This window comes from Psittacula echo, assembly GCF_963264785.1.
Source record: "Psittacula echo genome assembly, chromosome: 1".
Classification (NCBI taxonomy): Eukaryota; Metazoa; Chordata; class Aves; order Psittaciformes; family Psittacidae; genus Psittacula; species Psittacula echo.
In genome coordinates this window covers 9717118-9737137 of record NC_137735.1, presented here as the reverse complement: position 1 = coordinate 9737137, position 20020 = coordinate 9717118, and the positions used below count along the sequence as shown (strand labels likewise).

At 37.9% G+C, this 20020-nt stretch overlaps 1 protein-coding gene across 11 annotated transcripts in view; it reads right to left on the bottom strand.

Annotated features, from left to right (window-relative positions):
* Nucleotides 1–20020, bottom strand: part of FAM193A (family with sequence similarity 193 member A) — a 127974-nt gene that overhangs the window by 47544 nt on the left and 60410 nt on the right. For 6 of the 11 annotated variants that reach the window (XR_013957123.1, XR_013957124.1, XR_013957125.1 and 3 more), the window contains exons 15-21: nt 18040–18238; nt 16441–16713; nt 15837–16119; nt 14517–14703; nt 12481–12711; nt 9855–10029; nt 2153–2216 (exon numbers count right to left, since the gene is read on the bottom strand). Coding sequence is in view for 5 of the 11 variants with exons in the window: in XM_080620436.1 (XP_080476562.1) it covers nt 3241–3334; nt 6167–6248; nt 9186–10029; nt 12481–12711; nt 14517–14703; nt 15837–16119; nt 16441–16713; nt 18040–18238 (2193 nt within the window). In the remaining 6 variants the exon portion in view is untranslated. Of the gene's footprint in view, nt 1–2152; nt 2217–2248; nt 3335–6166; nt 6249–9185; nt 10030–12480; nt 12712–14516; nt 14704–15836; nt 16120–16440; nt 16714–18039; nt 18239–20020 lie in introns of those variants that run through there. The other 5 variants (XM_080620436.1, XM_080620438.1, XM_080620440.1 and 2 more) reach the window with 2 other exon arrangements.

Here is a 20020-nt window from a genome sequence, read left to right as displayed (position 1 = left end):
ACACTTTGTGCAATTATGCCCTCTTCCATTAAGGAAATGCGTGAAGAAGTACCACACCCTCAGATTCAGCTGCACTGATACCGACAGGCAGATATGCCACCAGTCACCTGCAGAGCTTAGATATTCATCTTTCATACAGGTTAGGATGAGTAAGGAGGACAAGTTACACTAGTTAACAAGGTAGCCCACTCAGAGAGCTATCATTTCCCCCCCTTCCAACTCTCATGAAGAACTCAAATTTACTCAGTCATGATGTATTATTTCTAGAAGTCTCCTCTCCTCAAAGTTACCTTTGAATGTACATTTCTTGCATTGAACACATTTGAATGACAAATACCAGTCTAGAACATCTGTCCTTCCAACAGGAGGTTATAATGCCATACCTAAACAGACTTCACATTGACTTATTTAGGCATTAAGAAACATGCTCATAATTCAGCAAATCCTTAATAAAACCATTTCATGAATGTAGTAACAGTAACTAACTTGTTTGTCCAGGGCCACAAAAGTGGTAGAACTGAAACCAGTACTTTCAAATCTCCTGGCTCCCAGACTAGTCCATGCTTATCTTCACTTCGTTATGAATTTAGAAAAACACAATTTGCCTGTAATTTCTCATCAGAGTGCAACAACTACAGATCCATGGAGACTCATTCTTCATGTTTTCTGAGTAGTACATGGAATCATGTCAGTTGTACTAATAGACCATGGTGAAGCACAAGGCAAGTATCTTTGAAGGATATTAAACATACATATACATATATTCCTCAAAAGGGCTTCTGTTGTCTTAACCCAGGATAAAAAGAAGCAGTCATATTCATGTATCACTCTTTGAATAGCTTTGCTAGTAAAGAATAAAATAACTTTCTTCTCCATTTACGAGTGAAAATAAATACTATGACATGAGTTTTCTAGCACCATTATATATCTCGGTACTTTCAAAGCTTTCCTACTCTAGAAAAGCTGCACCAATATTTGCCCACGTGACATCAACTAGTTTTTCCACCCCATGCCTCAATTTGTTGAGATCATCGATGCAGAAATTACCAATGTAGTGATGACATCCACTGCCACCTTGTGTTACAGTTTAGAACTGAAGTCTGAGAGGTTGCATTTCACACAAACATCCACCTTCAGCTATTGTAACATTTTTCCCCCCAGAGCCACTCTCCCACATGAGAAGCCTCACTACTTTTATGTAACTAGAATATAACTCAGGCTGCAAAAGATGCAAGCCTCCACGATCCCAAAGTTCAATCTTCTTCACTAAGTGATGGAGATACTTTCAACAGTACATAGTTTTGCAGACAGTTGGCACTAAGTGGCATAGGTATTACCTTTGAAATGCTATTCCTCCAGCACAAGCAAATAAATACACAGGCTACAATACTGCACTGACAAAGAAAGCGAGGCTAAGCTATTATTCCTTCCTCAACCTCAGTCTGAAGACAATTAATAGAAGTTGATCCCTTTACATCCTTGAACTGTATTTTGAGAAGAGATATTGTCATTCCCTCCTCTGCAAGAGGAGGCTGAGGGCTCATTTACCTGCAATGGCTGTGTATAAGATGAGCAACTATATTCTGTACCAGCAGCACACACTGGGATAGGAGCTCCAGGACCAATAAGAGGGATGTGAAGTTGTAGATATCTCAGAGGTCTGTAAGCAGCTATCTGGGCCTCATGGGGAACATGGAAGCAAACCTTCCCAAATCCAAACCTGAGTGTAATTACACTGTGTCTTGCAAACCAGTCCCAAGCTCAGTGGGTGTATCACAGAAAAATGTGTGTTAGCAAGAAGAAAGAAAAATGTGGAATGGTTCTGGGAAAGGACATTAGTGGACTTTGAAGCTGTACTGTCCTTTTGAGTATGTGCTGAGTGGAAGTACTATTTTCTTTAAGAAAGAATGAAGCACGGAAGACTTCCTTTTAATTTGGGTAAGCACAGTCATCTGGCAGTAAGAAGAAAGCTTCTCTTGCCTCTTCTGAATAAACAGTGTAGTATCAGAAAAACTTCTACAAGTGCTGTATCTTTACACAAATCAAAATCCTGTATTACCAGTTTTCTTTCACACTGGGTAATACTATGGAACCTGTAAAACATTACTATATTGTTAGCTATTTATATTATAGTAGCATTGAGCCTACCTACTTCACTTCTGTACTGACGTCAAATCGGAAATTTTTGCATTACCGCGTTTCTCACAAATTATCTCCTGAAACAGAAGTATCACATTAATTCACAGAATTCACAAACTTAATTCCAGCATTCAGCAGGAGTTTTTCTGGCTCTAGCAGATAGCAGTTTTTCCCATCAGGTGAGCTGTCAAACAAGGAAAATGCTTACGTTAAGTAGCATTCACTGACTGACTTTGACACAAGATGAAACTTAGCTCAGAATACCACTTTTTTCTTCCCTTTCCCCACCCGAGCAGAAAAAAGCAAGACACAAGTCTTCTGCCATACTAATGTATTCCATCTTTCAAAAAGAAAGACATGATTTTAATATTACTTAACAATATGTTAAAAAAGTAGCCAGTTAGGCTTCAGTGTTAATACAATTATACACTCTATAACAGATTTGATAGTGTGAGTACTGTTCTTTTTTAAATTTTCTCATTCTGCAAGTATTCTTACACAAGCTGGCTACAAGTCAGGAAAAAAATCAAAACACAAATAGCGTAACTTGTACACTCTTAAACAGTAGATTGTGAAAGAACTGAGGAAATACTTGTCCCATAAGAGCCTCTTTTTTCATGAAGTCATGTCAGGAGAATTCTGGAGCAGATGAAAGCACAACTGACTAGGTCCATTCCTTTGTCAGGAGTCAGAATGACAAAACATAGCTAGATGCAGAAGTGACAGGAGCCACTGCAGATGATGCAAACTAGTATTTTGGCCTCCACCCAAGCCTAAGCAATTTAAAGTCTCTGAGGCCAAGGCATTCAGAAGGAGATGGAAAAGAGCTATTGTTCCAACTCCAACGGCATACAGCTACAATCAAGTAAGTCTCACTCACAGACTACAAGCACACAAGCTAACAAATTCAGGTAGAAAGTGGCAATTTTTCAGTCCGCAAGAATTATCAGGCCAAAGGGTTCAGTGCAGATCCACACAGCACTGGGGACAAGGCAAGGCAGCACTGGCTCAAGACCAGATAAGCTCTCAGCACAGCAGGACAGATAAGTGGAGTTGTCGTTCATTGATTCCTGCAGGGTTCCCTCCCCATATTGTGTCATTTCAATGTGCAGCAAAGGTGGTTTTTTTCAAGCTAAAATTGGACCAGTTGATGGAAAGTCTCTGCCTTGTCTGTCTGGCAGAATCCAAGCAGAATCTGAAAAGATAAAAGTGATAAAGTGAAATCAATATACTTAAAATCAAACCACAAGTGTTATCCCTCTTTTGAAGGGCAGCTCTCACTCAGAATGACAAAATCTCTTTTAAAAAAATTATACCTAAAAAAAAGAAAAAATATCACTTGTCCATCTCTGAAAATGCATCATAAACCAGTTCCTTTAAATACAGCTGCATTAGCAAAAGTGAATGAAGAAGCAAAGAACACTGCATATGTAGCAGCAGAGAAGCTAGCTGTTAACTAGAAACAGAGATGTATTTACTTAAACCTTCTAATGGTGAGAGTGCATGGTAATACGTTAAGCAGAAGTACCAATGGCATGGGACACTGCTTCTTCTTTTCTGAATATAGTGAAGTTATGTATGAGGCAAAGACCTAAGGAGGTTTGTTTATGATACAGCAGGTAAGTAGCTCACATGCCTGGGAAAAAGCACCTTTAGAACACAAATACCCTTATTTGCTTTCACTGAATTCCAATTTATGCAAGAACTTAGGTAAGAAGTTGTCATGTGCAGGCATTTCGGTAACAATTAATGCTGAAGAACTTTATCAAAGCAAGGTAGAGCTTGTTTAGGCTAAAGGCTGCATGACAGCATCAAGGTAGCGCATATGCCTCTCTGGAAGGCTATACAGCTTCTGTAGCAACTGAAAGCTAAAAAGAGGGGAGCAAAACAGAAGGAGTGAAATAGCAAAGGTACAGTGGGAGATTAGAAGAACTAGACTTATTCTGTTCTTTCTATACTAAGTTTAGAAGCAGCTTGCAAGACTAATTCTGAAGTCCGTGTGTAAAGTTATCCATCTATTACATCACCAGGAAGCAAGAAAAGATGATAAATTAACAAACTATCAGCAAAAAGTCTGAATACAGTAGCCCTGTGCAGCTCATCTGCATGGAGAGTTACTAAATCAAGCACTGTTGTCAGCCTGCTATTATTATGTTGGAAATTATCAAGTGACAGAAAACATAACCTTTAACGGTGCTTTTACAGCATTGAGCAGCTGCTTTTCTCTCCTAGAACAGTACTTATGAGGGCTTTTCAAACACCTCTTCTGAACAGGTACACACAAAAAGGTTGGACAGTTACACACACTTCCTAACAGATGACAGTGAAGAGTAGATTACACCAATTACTGATTACAAATCAGTACATTTAGAAGTGTTAAATCTTCCATTAGGAAACCCATTTGACAAGTTTATCTCCAAACTTCAGGTGCGGTTCTACAAATATAAGACACTGCTTCATTCATCTTATTGAAAACAGAGAACTGATGAAAAGAACTTAACTGATGAAAAGATTTTTTTGTATTTTCTTGTTACAGATACAGCAAACTTGAATGAAGCCAAAAATATTCCATGAAGTCCTGGGGTAATGGTTCTCTTCCAACCTACCTGATTCTATGACTATGAAACTCATGAAGAGCTAGCACCAGCACTAGCAGCCTAATATATGCCACGTTTCACTTATAAAACCTACATTTCTGTTTAAAAAAACCCTAAAAATCCTTTAATTGGCACCACTCAGGAAAAAAAAACTAAGAATAGAGAATGTGTACTTATGAAAATTTCATCAGGTAGTACACTGTAACTCCATAAATAATCAGACAAATGCATTTTGTATAGTAATAACAAGCAGCACAGACAAGCAGTTATTTTGTCCTTTGCAAAACTCATAGATTACATCCCAGACACAGAGACAATGAAAACTCTATGAATTCAGAGAAGAACTTGAAATCTGTATTGAAAGCCCTCTCTTAAAAAAAATTCCATCCTTTCAACAAATGGCTTTAGTCATTTTGTGAAATGCTGTGTTGATTCCTAAATGGTTACATTGCAGAAACTGATTTATTTGTAACATTTCAGATTTGACTCTCATGACAAAAGTCTTATTAGATTAGATTAATGGGAAACTAGCACACCCAGCCACCATTAAACACCACAAATTTGAGTAGATTTCAGTATTCTGGAAGAACACAGAATCACAGAATGTGTTAAGTTGGGAGGGATCCATAATGACAGAGTCCAACTCCCTGCACCTTGCAGGGCTACCTAAAACTAAACCATAAGCACTATATTATTTAAACATGGGCTGCCTGCTCATATTTGAGGAATTTAAAGGTAACATGATGTGTAAATCCCCAAAGCAACCAAAACACACAGAAGCAAAAAGTTTCACAAGCACAGGTTCATATTATCCTTCTACACTACCTTTACCATATCCTTCACTGCAGTAGCATAAGCATTCCTTCTTTATGATTTGCATAAGCTAATATCTAAGTTGTACCACCTCTATTTCATATGCAGTATAAAATTCCAAACTAATAGTTCCTATAAACAAGGAAGAGAATATCACGAACAAACCTTTTTGAAATAGCTGCTCTGAAATGTAAAACAACGTCTTACTTGTTCAACACTTTGTCTTTTCCCTTTTTGTCTTTTTAAAACTAGTCAGTACATGGTTTGTATGAATAATAAAAGAAATATTCATGCAAACTTTGCTTTATTGAAAATAATGGTAACTGAGAATATTCTGAGAGCCTTGATGAGAACCTGGGGGACAGACACATGGATAATTCTGGCACTCATTCCTGTGTTTGTGCTACTCAGCTACAATCTGGAGATCTACAGCTTCAGTGACTGTTGAATTCAGTATTCAGAATGTCAGCTGTAAGAGGACTTGTGTTACAACACAGGCTTTTCTGCTAGGAGTTAGTAACTTAGTTATGGATTGGTTTTCTGTTGTTGGTTTGTTTTAAAGTCACAGCATGGGAAGAAGCACAACAGCTTTATGTATAGGGATTACAGCACTTTACCTTTTAAAATACTCCACTTCTCGCTCTGTTTCATCCATTTCCACACTGTCTAGATCAATGTCTTTGGGTAAAAACACATCATCTACAAAGGAAAAAGGATGACACTATGTTAGGTTCCATGGGGAGGGGGAAAGAAGAGAGGAAGGAGCTTGAAGAAGCTGCACTAAAGATATTCCTGGAGAACTGTCTCAACTTTGTAAACTATTAATTATTCATGTTTAGTCTGAATTAATACAAGCTTATAATTAAAAAGACACTTCTTAACATATACTAATACCCCTGGCTCAGCCTTTAAGGAGTTACACTGAGAAAAAGTAAGAGATGAATCAACAGTAAATTCACCAAGTGCATGGGTTGCAAAAGATGCTATAAACCTGGAATACACATGAGAATGGTCAAATTAAACAAAGGGCTCGAAGAATCAGATAGATAATGAATAGTGTTCAACTGCCTGAAATTTGTTGGCCTTACTACTAAAAGGCAGTTTTAGAAATGTTTTTAAAATGGTATTTATATAACAAAAACAGTTCCAAGAATTTGGGGATTGTAGAGCTGCTGCTGTACTCCCTCTGGGACATGATCATCAGGCTGTGTCTGCAAGCACCTAGGTCAGGCTACCTACAACTAGGAATTTTGCTAAGCATTTTTTAACATGTTTTAATATGGCCTGAATTTAGGCCTCAGCTACAGAAACAAAGTCTCTTAAAAATCTGTTGATATACTGTACAGCATCAGTGTATGGTTCTCTTTTGTACTAAAAAAGCTTCAGAAAGCATAAATTTTTGTAGAAACCAATTTGAACATTTTCTTCTTCCAGTACCTCTTATTACATATATACTCCAATTTAATTTCTGAAGCAGCTTCACAACCTATTCTAAAAAAGGTGAGACTAACTGAAAACACCTCGTACACATCAGGACTCTCTAGAACCCTCGAGATAATGAGAACAAACAACTTGTTTCTAAAGGCATTCCTGGTAGTTTAAAAGTTGCACATCTTCGTTATGCAACTTACTTCTGAAGAAGCAGAAAGTCTTATAAATACAGGGCTTCCCTGTATAGTTTTCTTCAGCCTCTTCATAATAAGCAGTTGAAATAATCCACCAGAATATATTTCTTTAGGAAACAGATCACACCAAAATGCTCACTGCCTTAACACTTCATTTTAAAACTCAGTTTACCCCCTCCCCATTACCCTCTTGCCATAAGGGTTTTTTTTCGATTACCCTACTTCTAATTATAACTTTTTTTCTTAGTTCATTTTCTGTGTCTTCGCTAACTTGGTACATGGACGCTGTGTCTTTAAGAAATTTCAACTAAATTATAATTGTATATCTCAGTATCTATCTTGTAAGTCAGACCTACCCACAGTGTGATTCAGTCCCGATTCTTCAAAGAGCAACACAGTTACCTCTTCATAAATTCAGAAACATGTCCCTATGTATTTTTCACATTTAAATATTAGTTTTCAGAAACTGCAACTATACTTGATTTAAGCACCAGAAAACAATGGTGAGGGGCAGAGAGGAGGAAAAGATGCAGGGAGCTAGCTGCATTTTCCTACAGTAAACATAATCTACTATCCCAACCCCTCCCCTTCAATACTTTCTCCTTCAAATGTCTCCAATCTTTCTTTTCTGCATGTAATTCTAGTTTTCTCTTGCTCCAATGACTGGCGTACATTCTTCTCAGTAAATTAATGAAACAAAACCCAAACACCACCACAGCATAGTATGCACAAGAATAAGATATCACAGAAAATGGTTCAGTGCTTTATCACTGATTGACGTGGAATGGAAACACTGAACATCAGAAGAGTTAAAACATAAAGACTGGAGGGCTGACTCAACTCAACCATGAAACCACAAAGTTAGGCTCCACACCTAGCACTTGCAACAACCAGGAACTGGGTATACATTTTTGTAACAAAGCTTCATAAAGGCAACTAATCTGAAACACTGGCAGAGACTGCCAAAGGATTAAGGTCTTGCATCTTAATGTGAGAACTGCAATATTATTAAGTCCTTCTGGTGAATGGACATTTAATTTATCCACCACTATCATTCAGCTGCCAAGTGTTCCCAGAGGAATGACCAGGTGCTCTGAGCACAGAGATGTCCATACTGCAAAACTGCCATCCCAACTGGCAGTACCAGTAGGGACCAAGCATGTGCAGGAATAAACTGGTGCCCAATAATGGCAGCTTAATTATCATGCTGACAAAGCCAACCAGCCAGCACTTGCAGGTGTTTCTCAGTTCTGGTATTCAGCTCTTAGATGTTTTCAGGAAAACAAAAAAATCCATTGGGAAGAAAATGATGCAAGTGCAACTTGTCTGAGTCAAGTCAGTCTTCCATGGTTTATTTTTTCTGTCAGATAAATAAAAAAATCTGTTTATTAGCAAAAACTAATATTCATGTGGAGAACACACTCAATATTATTAACTAATTGGCATCCCACTGTAAGATTTCACTCTGGCAAAAATTAGTTTTTGTACTTACTCACCTGTTAATACAACTAATATAAGAAAAGAATTATTTTAACTGAAAGAATACCTATTTATACATGAATGACTATTCTTTGGCTGCAGGATCCCCTTATTTTCCCTGCTCAAAGAGTAAGGTCAACTTTAGACTACACTCTTACTGCTGCATGAGAAACAACCTTGCTTTTGAAGAAGTTGAAAATGGATTTCAGCATAATATTGCATTATTTTAAGTACTTATTTTAAGCAAGATAGGCTTTACAGAACAGACTTTCTTCACTACCAAAACCACCATACAAACCCAGCAGTATATGCTAGTTTGTTCATTCTTTAAAGCATCCTACACCTCTTTAATAAAACTATATGCATCTCCTAATTGCTATAATTACAATGACTTGAATTTTCCCGATACCAGTTTTTCTGTTTCTCTAATTTACATTGGCAGGGATGACTGAAGATAAAGATTTCAAGCTTCTGGACTTAAATGGTAACAACAAAAAACAATCCAAGTTCTTTAACTTTCTTATACACTTACCAATTGAATTGTTGACTTTGTCCCCTTTTTTCTTCTTGCTTTTCTTGTTCTTGCCTTTTGGTTGAGGAGAATCTGCAAGTATTAACTTATTATTTTGCTGCTGCTCACTTGGTGAAGGGGATTCACTTGTTACAGTTGCTTTCTCTTCCTTTACATGGTTCAACTGTTTTTTGTTGTTATTGTTTAATTTCTTCTCCTCTTTTTTAGGTTCTGCAAGTGTTGGGAGCTCTGCTGTTTTTGCTTTGGATTCTATTTGGTTTCTGGTTTTAGTCTGGATCTCAGCTGCTTTGGGGGATTCAGCAGGCTTTTTCACTTGTTCAGTACACGGCTTGTTTATCTGCTTTAGTTTCTGTTTGCTGTTTCCTTCTTTATGTTGATGCATAATATCAAGCAGAAAAGAGAGGGGCTCATGCTGCTTTACGTTCCCTTCTTTCTGATAAAGCAGCTTTGAGTCTCTAGTGTTTACAGGACTGGATAATTCACAGCCTGTCTCTGAAACCGGTCTCTGTTCTGTATGATTCATGTGTCTTGACAGTGAACTGGAGGAGTTTTCTATCTTTTCTGATTGCTCAAGTGTACCATTCTGAATGTCTTCAGGTGTGTTTGGGACAGATTCCTTCACTGCCTGGCAGTTTCGAGTAAGCATGTCCACCTTCTGACAGTCTTTACCTGTTCGTTCCTTCTTCTTTTTCTTTACAGCCCGCAACTGCTGAAGTTCTTGAAGCCGTTGTAATTCTTGTTTCAGCCTCTCTTCTTCCTCTTCCTCGCGCCGCCTCTGTTCTTCAAGCAACTGGTGGTGCTCCCTCTCCCTGGCTTCAGCTTCAAGTCGAGCTTTTTCTTCAAGCTACAAAATCACAATAGGTTTATTGGAAGTGACAAATATTTTGGAAATTAGAATTTGAGGGACTATTACGACTTTTCTTGATGAATGTTAGGATGTTAACATATGAACATACTTAATCCACAAGTCTGTACAGCAAGCAAGTAACTATTTATACAAAAGCTGCCCTTTAAAGTACATTAAAATCCTTTCTGTATTTTCTATGTTTCTGTAATATATTATAATATGGTCTATGTTTCTGTTCTTAATCCCAGATGTTGATCTTCTCATTGCTACAGCTAAGTCTAACTTCATATCGAAGTTGTCTACAACCTCAAAAACCTGCTGAAAACTAATCACTCAACTTCATTCTCAACAACTCTGTGTATTACTAAAGGAACTCAACATTGCATCATGTTGCATGGATTACCTGTTCTCTTGGTACGGTATCAGAGTTGCTCTGTTTCAGCGTTCATGACCATTATGAAAAGCAATCATTAAAAACATTTTACAGTAAAATACTAAACACATTAAAGTTACATTAAAAGTTGTAAAAAGTAACAGGGATAGTTAAGTTTTCTGTTGTTAGCCCTGTTGTTCATTAGCCACATGAAACAGACACGAGATTTTTTTCCAACCATTACTGTGAATGCCTGAAACTTTGCTGTGCAGCACTCAATCTGTATCATGAGCAAAATGAAACAAAGTCATGCACTGAGAATGATCATGTCCATTTATTTTCTTCCACATTCAGAAGTGCCTGTATGGGATTACTTTTTGACAGTTACAGAAGTCGGCAAAAAAACCGATGAGAATCTTCCACTTCTTATGCCCATACTGCATTGCAAGAGCAAAGTGAATTTTATTTATAAATAATTCACTAAGGCCCTCAGTGCTGAACAGTGCTACAATATGAACATAAGGAATATAACTTGTGAACATCGGAAGTTCCAAAGCCATGGAAGCATTTAAATACGGAATTAGGGCCAGGAAGGACATGCACAAACAAGAAGCATTAACGGTGCAGTAACACAAAGTGTGTACCAGAATTCAAAAACATTCAGCAACCAATCTCACTGCACCTTGAACTTTATACCAAAGGCTGATACTTGAACTGCAGTAAGAAAAGCTGATTTCCTGCTTGTTCAACTTAAATCAGTAAATATTCCCTCTATTAACTCAGCAAATAACTGTTTTCAAAAAATAATTTCACTATTACACATGGGAGGATTTTTTTTAAAATCTGTTTGCCCATTTCCATTTGAAAGCAACTTGTACTTTTTTCTTCCCTGCTCACTCTCTGCAGCTTGCCACTTCATTCAGGCTTGGTATAGCCATTCATGTCAACATGTGGCACAGCAATCAACTTCTTTCAATCAGGACAGCAAGGTGCCCAATGCAATCACTCAAAACCCAACAAATCTTGACTTTTCTTCTCTCATATAAGCACTGATCTTATGTTGCCTGCTTCCTACAGGGATACTTTATCAGTCAGGTGAAGTTCCCAAAGACGGAAAAAGGGAAATATAACCCCCATTTTCAAGAAGGGGAAAACGGAAGACCTGGGAAACTACAGATCAGTCAGTCTCATTTCTGTGCCTGGCAGGATCATGGAGCAGATTCTACTGGAAACCATGCTAGACACATGAAAAACAACTATATGGTTCGTGACAGCCAACACGGCTTCACTAAGGGCAAATCATGCCTAAACAATTTGGTGCCCTTCTATTATGGGGCCACAGAAGTGATGGATAGGGGCAAAGCAGGTAATGTAGTCTACCTGGACTTCTGTAAAGTGTTCAACTCTGTCCAGCACAACATCCTTGTCTCTAAACAGGAGAGACATAAATTTGATGGATGGGCCACCCGGTGAATAAAGAATTGGCTGGATAACTGCACGCAGAGAGTTGCGGTCAATGGCTCAATGTCCAATTGGAGACAGGTAACGAGTGGTGTCCCTTAGGGGCCACCTCGGTCGGCAACATGGACAGTAGGATTGAGTGTGCCCTCAGCAAGTTGATGACACCAAGCTGTGTGGTTTGGTTGATATACTGGAAGAAAGGGATGCCATCCAGAGGGACCCAACTGGACAGAGGTGGGTCTGTGCTAAACTAGTTTTTTAACTCCCCCCACTTTTAAATGTTAATTCTACAAAACAAATTCTTAACATTTCTAACACTTATAATAGCTTTCTAAACTGCACTCATGTTGGATGCACAAAATTCCAACATAAAGCTGACTTGCAACAAAATACATGACAATGGCACTGTGAGGAATCCTCCCAGTCTACTACAAAACTTCTCAGGGTAGCATCAGAACAGCAAAGCTAGCTGTGTAGATAGAAACAAGCAGTGTACCAAAACCACACAGAAAACAAACATACCACTAATATGAAGTCAGTGTACACTGGTATACTTACAGAGGGCACAGTTTCAAAAACATGAGGTCTAGGATGAACATACTTTCAGGTCTTACCTTTCTTTGCTTATGTCTGGCTCGCTTGGCTGCCCGAGAACTGCTTACTGGTTTGGTTTCAGAGCTGTTTATAAACTGTAGCAAGTCTTCCACCTTTCGATGGTCAACAACACTTTCCCTTTCAGAGATCTGATCTGGTTTCTTCGGCTGTTCCTCTTTCCTCTTCGTTAGACGTAATCGAAGCTTTTCTCGCATCTCTGCGTAATTTCTACTGGTTGGTGCAGCTGGAGGCTGAAGGACATGAGACAAAAATTTAGTGACTAAATGTAAAATTTCACTGATCTAATAATTTTTAGATTTTTTTATAGACCTTTAAATAGCTTGGAAGCTCCAAACCTCAATATCAAACTCCTTATTGTTTGCTTGTGTACCTAGAAGTGCATTTAGCAGTCAACAGACCTGTCAGATTTGGTGCTAGCTTGTGAACTGTATTTCCTAACTGAAAGAACTGATCCTGCAGACAAATGCACAAATAGAAAGACAAAAATGTAACTTTAAAAGGTGATGAGTATACCACATTAAAAATCTGAAAGGAGTAGACAGGTGCTGCTGTTCCCATTTTCTATGAAGTCTGTTTCAGAGTTTGGGCTACATGGCCCTCTGAGCTGTAACTGTGTAGGCTTGACTACCCTACACTGAAACGTGCCAGCATACCCTCCAGCAGTCACACATCAATAACTTGTTAACACTGCTGCAAGTTGAATCCTTGCATCATGTTTTGTATCTGTTTTCCTGTCCACTGCTCCTGCCTCTTAACTCCTCATTCCTCCTTGCCTCCTGCACCACATCTGGTGCCCATCTGTTTGGAGCTACACCATTACAACTCATTAAACCAGCACAACAAAGCCTATTAACTTAAAAATCCTGTAGCATTCTACCACTTCAGCAGAATGAGTAACAACATGCAATCAGAGGACTATCAAAGACAGATCAATAATGGACATGATGGGAACATACAATAAGAAACAGGATGCTCTCCTTGACGCTTTCAGCCACAGGACAAAGACTCTGGATTCACTTCAAGCCCTAAGCTTAAACTGTATCTGATCAAATACATGGCAAATAAACTGAGCTTTTATTTCAAATAGGAAAAAAGTGCCAGAGACTCAAATTCTACTAGTTAACTCATTATTAAAACAGACTGTATGTAGATTTACAAATGAAGCCATCAGGAAAATGAAATTTTAAGTTAAGAAAAAATTTCACGTGGCAACTTAATTTTAGCATTTCATTTGTGCAAATGAAAATATATGATTACAAGAATTCACTAGACATACTACTGGTATGAATCTAAACTTAAGGATGTTGCAAATGAAGTGTTAAGTATTAAAACACAGAACATAACAGAAAATATTTTACATAACCTGAATGCTTTAGAACATTGTGATTTTTTAAAAACACTCTTTAAATACAAGTCAGCACCTATCAAAATGCACCACTAAAGAAAATTTTTTGTAATACTGAAAACAGGGAAAAATGCAGTTTGGGTTTAACTTTGATAAAAGTATAATTTAAATTTACATTGCCTAAGGTCTAGGCAAGAGGACTTTCTTTTTCCCTTTCGTTTTTCTTTTCTTTTTTCTAAATCAAGTTAGTGAATTAGTGAATACTTTGAGAATTGCTATTTTTAGGGATGGGAGAACGACTCATATATTGCACAAACACTAAAAAAAAGTATCCTATATTAAGTGTACTTTTACCCAAACTCATTTTATTATTTATAATTACACTACTACATATGAGTGCATGAATGGTTCAATGCTCCTGTTTGCAGTTTCAGTCAAACATGGTATCTATTATTGAAGTCAGTTGCTTCCTAAATATTTCTCATTTTTATTGCTCTTGAATTGATTTCAACTGGAAAAATTGCTTCAATTCTTCATGTCAAAGAGGAAAATTACATTCTAACCATGCTTCTTTTACAACTTCTCTTGAGTCAGTTCCAATGCCACCTCCTTAGTTGCAGTCTGAGAAATCACACACATTCAGTGAAAAGTTAGTGACAAACCCAAATAAATTAAAATCCAGCAACTTACTCCTCCATGGCCGAAGAACTCACAGTAACAGCAGTCACAGTATTTTCCTTCCTTCTGATTTGTGGATGTTGAGGTACTGGAGCTATGCTCTGAACAGCTGTCTTCATCTTGGCTCTCCTCTCCATCATACTGTTGATGATCATAGGTGTTACTGTTCTCACAGCGATGGCCCTCACAATCAGGATCACTACGTTAAGTTAAGAAAAAGATTATAAAAACTCTAGACTACAATAAATAAGGTATCTGAAAAACAAACAACCAAAAAAACCCACAAACAGCCTATACAAAGTTGTATGTACATCTACCAGGAACAATGAGTCTCAAACTGGACTATCCTGCCACCTGTAGTGCATCAAATCCTAAAACCTTCATCCAGCAGATTGCAAATGGAGATTCTAAAAACAAAGCAGCAAGATGATACATAGCGAAGTGATCTATAATAACCCATTTAGTGACTCACTGAATGAGCAGCCTTGAGAATGAGTTTTGGAACTGTTCTTCCTGCCTTTAAAAAGGTAAAATAGTTTCAGAAGTAGTGATTCTAGCTTTTTTAAATGGAATGGTTTTGAAACTGCTGCCTATCTCATCCCTTGTGGACTGAAGAGAGCTGTGCAGTTACAAAGCACTCAACTCATTTCTGAAATCCTCTGGGTTTACGTAGATTTTCAAGCTCTTAAATAAAAAGTGGAAGGTCAGCTAAACCAAAAATGTTCCCATTACCCTGCTTGCACCTTTATTTTCAAAGGGAAATGCTAACATATCTCATCAATAAGCAAGTACGTAGAACATCCTTCCAGACTACAACCAGCGTGTAAATGGTGGGTCTGATAGCTAAGAAGTCTTAAGCGTAGTTAGGAAAGTGTGTTGCAGGTTTCAAGACCATGTATGACCTTTTCATAGTCTGACCTAGATTTCTCTACATAGACTTCTCCAATTTTTATAGCTTTTTATTCCAGCTTGCCATATAATACCAAAATGACAGAAAACAGATACATTATACAACAGGTTTGTGTCTCAGCAGCAGCAACCACTACTGGCCATGACTGTAAGAAAGAGTAGAGCTTGACTTCATTATCCCATGTCACATTTCTGAAAGCGAGCAAACATTTGTTTTTAAGCCTCTGAACTGGGTAAATAGATTCTGCAATGGAAACCATATTTGTAAAGTCTCACACCAAGTAACACACAAAGCATCTAAACTTGGTTTCATTTGCTGAGCACACAGACAGCTCTTCTTTTACACTACAACCAGCGGCAAAGGAGAAGAGGTACCTGCACTTAAATTCCCCTTCTATCATAAAAAAAGAACAAGAAACTTACCTGCAGACACTTGGTGGGGCACTTACAGAGCTGTCTGTGGTTGAAGTAGGAGGTGCAACTGTAGTAGGACAAAGACCTGAATGAGGATCCACAAATCCAGGGGCTGTTGCAGCAGTTTTGGGGAAAGAAGGAGCAGCAAGATTTGGAAGATGTGGTGTAGAGGCTGGAGACAGTGCAGCAGGAGACAGGGAAGGAAGGGATGCTAAACTGGTAGGACTATTTCGGGGTGCAACTGGTGCAGAATGTCTATGGTCCTCTTTATTAATATTGTGAAACACTTCACCTAAATTGGGAAAAAAATGCTTACAATTAAAAATAATTAAAAGTCTCCATTAACTATCCAAACAATCATGCAGACTGCTGGATGTTCTCAGCTACTCTAAAAATCAGCAGTATTTCAACACCTTTCTATTGCCAGTTACATATGCTGACATCAAGGTCTTTTGCAAAGTTCTTTGATCCAGGAGTACAGAGACTAACTCAAGAGTGAGAACAGCAATTAACAAAAATCATCAAGATACATGATATTACTAAACACATATAAATCTTTACAGTTACCTAAATGTACTTGAGTCAGTTACTAAGTTGTGCATGAAACCCTTACCTATGGATGAAGGTCTCTTGGATGATACTTTGAACTGGTTGCTGCTTGACTGCACTGTAGTTGCTGTGCAGGAGACAGAAGAAGTGGCAGAAGAGGTTGCCATGACAACTTTATTAGCTTCCATAAAGGCATCCTGGAAATTGTACAGACATTTCTTCTTTGCAGCATTTTTTTTCTCTTTGCTGTCAGTAACTGCTGTAGCTTCATTGCTAGATGTAGTAGGAAGTGCTTCGGGTCTTATTTCTGAGAGTGCTGGTGCTAAAATATCACTCCCTTCAATTGAAACACATGTAGTAATTAGGAATCACAGAATTATAGAACTGGCATTTAGAATTAAACATTCAATAATTTAGATGCAGACCAGAAAGGATCTGTTGTTAATGTTGACCTGGCAAGATTAGTAAAGTGATAACCCTTTCCCCCTCCCTACCCTCAAGTAAGACAGCTGTAACAAAAAGTGCTATGAAGCCTCAGAGCAGAAGTCTTAACCTTAAAGTTAAAATTGTAACACCACTACTAAATGTGGGTTAGCAAATAACAAAGATGCTACAAGTACCTTTATGCATTTATAATTTTAAAATTGGACACCATTTTATATGTAAGTATATAAACTTCAATATCTGAAGTCCAAGTTAGCAATTACTATTACAAGCAGGAATGACATATCCTTCTACCAAACGTAATGACATAAATCTTATCCTCCCTTATTTGAAATTCCAGCTAACTACAGTAACATCTTTGTGACAGACCTTCCACACAAGCTTGCCACTAACCATCTGCTGGAACAGCTCCCCATAACCACACATTTGTAAATGGATGATCTATCCTACTGGGTAAGTTTTCTGGATGTTTTTAATGACATTCATTTTAAAGTATCACTGTGGTCGCTTGACACAAGTTAGCAGCAGATCAGTCTCAGAAAAGCCAACACACAAACCCAAACTTCCTTTTTTCATACAAGTCAAATAAAATAAAAAAGGCATTTTAGTATTTCATATGATGGGAATGTAAAAATATATATGTATAAGGTTGTGTATATATATATATAATATATATACGTATAGGTGTGTGTATATATATATATGTTATTTTTCCTTTATTCTCTTTCACTCTAACAATTAGTATTTCCAATAGCTTCCTGGTTTAAGTTAATCTTTTGCTTGATTTATGCCTCTGTCTTTTTGAATGACAATGCAGTTGTCCCTGCTATGATGAGTAGGAAGATGTAGTACTGTGTTATCAGTGCTCTTGCGATCCTGTAGAGAAACAGCAGGTCTTTGTGGCAGAAGACCAAGTTATCTAAGTTTCCCCTTAATTCCCATTTCTCTGCAATCCTAAATTCTGAAAACAAAAATACCTCTACAATGACCGTAGGTGAAAGAGAACATGCTATTCTTTTGCTTTTAGCATCCTCTATGTAAGAATTGATTTTTCAATTTTCTCTTCCCATTGGAAGAGAAATTACAGTACATCTCTGCCAGAATCCTGTCTTACAAACCCATGATGATGAAACCTACCATTCCTGGAAAAAAGTGCCTCATTCCATTTCAAAGCATAAGGCTTTTAACTAGTCAGTGCAAAGTAGCAACAAAACCTCACCAGGAATTGTATCAGGCAAAAATGTAGCAGGATTCCAGTTCTTGTCATTCATCATCTCTGATCCCCAAAGACTTATAAATTTAGAGCTATTCCAATCTGGAGTGCTCCCAAAACAGCTTGGATAAATATGATCTTGGAGAGATGCGTTGAATACTTGATGCTTGTTTGTATGATTCTGAACTGGAGCTGGCGGTAATGCCTACAAAAATAAAGAGTATTTTCCTCATTAATATTCTGTTTGCTTACACAGTCACCCCAACAGCAATATTCAGATCAGTGTTTAAATTGTGAGGGCCACTATAAAAGGTGTAATGAATATTTCCCAGAATGATAAAATACTGGTTTGTTGCTTTTTAATGCAGATAATACATCACACACAATGTATGTACATATATATATTTGATAGTCACAAACTCTGCTTTTTGATTCAGTTAAGTGATGAATACAAAAAAGTGATCTTCAAAAATACTTGGGTTAATATGTATTGGTAGGCCCTCATTTTTAATTAAAACCAGTATCTGTACGAACATAGAACTTGTTAGGTATAACTACTTTTCAAAGCCCAAGCTGCCAAAACCAATCCTCTGTGACATGATAATCATTACCATGTAAGACAATTGTGATAAAGGGATTACAGACACGTCAGGATTGAAAACAAGGGCAGCAGAAAAAGAAATAAAACACTTATTATTCGAAAACATAATTTTAAGGTTGATTATATTCTTCTTTTTTTTTATTTTTTCATCTCCAGGTATTAACAGGTTCCCGACTTAAAACTTAACAGCCAAGGAATACACCTTTTTATTTTAAGAAGTAATTGAGGAAAACAAGGGAACACTCTTGATTTACAGGGGCAAGTTGTTCTGGTTTATCCCACTTCTTCTGGCTGAAACTGTTTATTCATATTCTAAAATGTAACTTCCTCCCAAAGACCTTGTGCAATGCAAGCATGATGTTCAATTACCGTCAACTTTAAAAGAAGCCAAGGAAAAGCAAGTTTGCTTTATTTTTTCATTATATTTGATTTAATGAAAAAAATATACAGCAGTAGATATAGATATCAAAATTATCAGCTGAGTCAATGACATTTCAGACATGAAAGTCAAAACATTCACGGCCAAGCAAACTTCTTATATACTCAGTCTCCTTTCCCTACACAGAAAGATTTTCATCATCTAAGGGTGAAGATAGGAAGGGCTGGAATACCCTGCATTAAAGCAAATGGGTACACTTGGCTACAACGGAACACTTCACAGGGCAGAACAGCCTATCCATGACAAACCAAGCCTGATCCAACAGGGCTAATTAGCTCACTCACTACCATCTCTGCTGAATTCAGCTGGCTCTTCAAAGGCAAAACCTCCCTAAAGCTCCAGCATCCACATATGTCTTTCCAGCTCCAGCACAACATAAATACATGGAGCCCAGCTGGTTTAGGTGCTGTGCCAGAGCTAATAGACATGGCCTGCATTACAACACCACTCAGTGCTAGCAGCCTGCTACTCTGCATGGGGCTTCTGGTGCAGCCGTGACAGTGCGCTGCAGGTGTTCCGCTACACAAAGGTCTCCTGGAAGGAAAGACAGCCGAGGTCAGGGGTAGGAGCTTGAGTAGATGGATCAAAGCTTGAACAGACTGCTTAATGGATGTAAAAAGAGGTCTGGAAGGATGGCAGAACGTGGGGTACAACAATTAGGGGTTTCAGCAGAATGGCAGTGGGCTGTTGAGAAATGGCAGGTTGGTACACTGCAGTACAGAACTGGTGCACTGCAACAGAGATAAGGAAGAGACACTGGTAAGACAAAATGAAAAAAAAACCAAAGTGGATGTTCAAGAAGGACTGTAAGAGTTATGCAACAGTCATCTTACTGAACTTATCTACTCTCCTTACAACCACAGCATCACTGGACCGAACGAGAAGGAGACGACAGGAATATGTACCTAATGACAAAGGCTTTGCCCCTGTCAGCAGCATCCACAGTT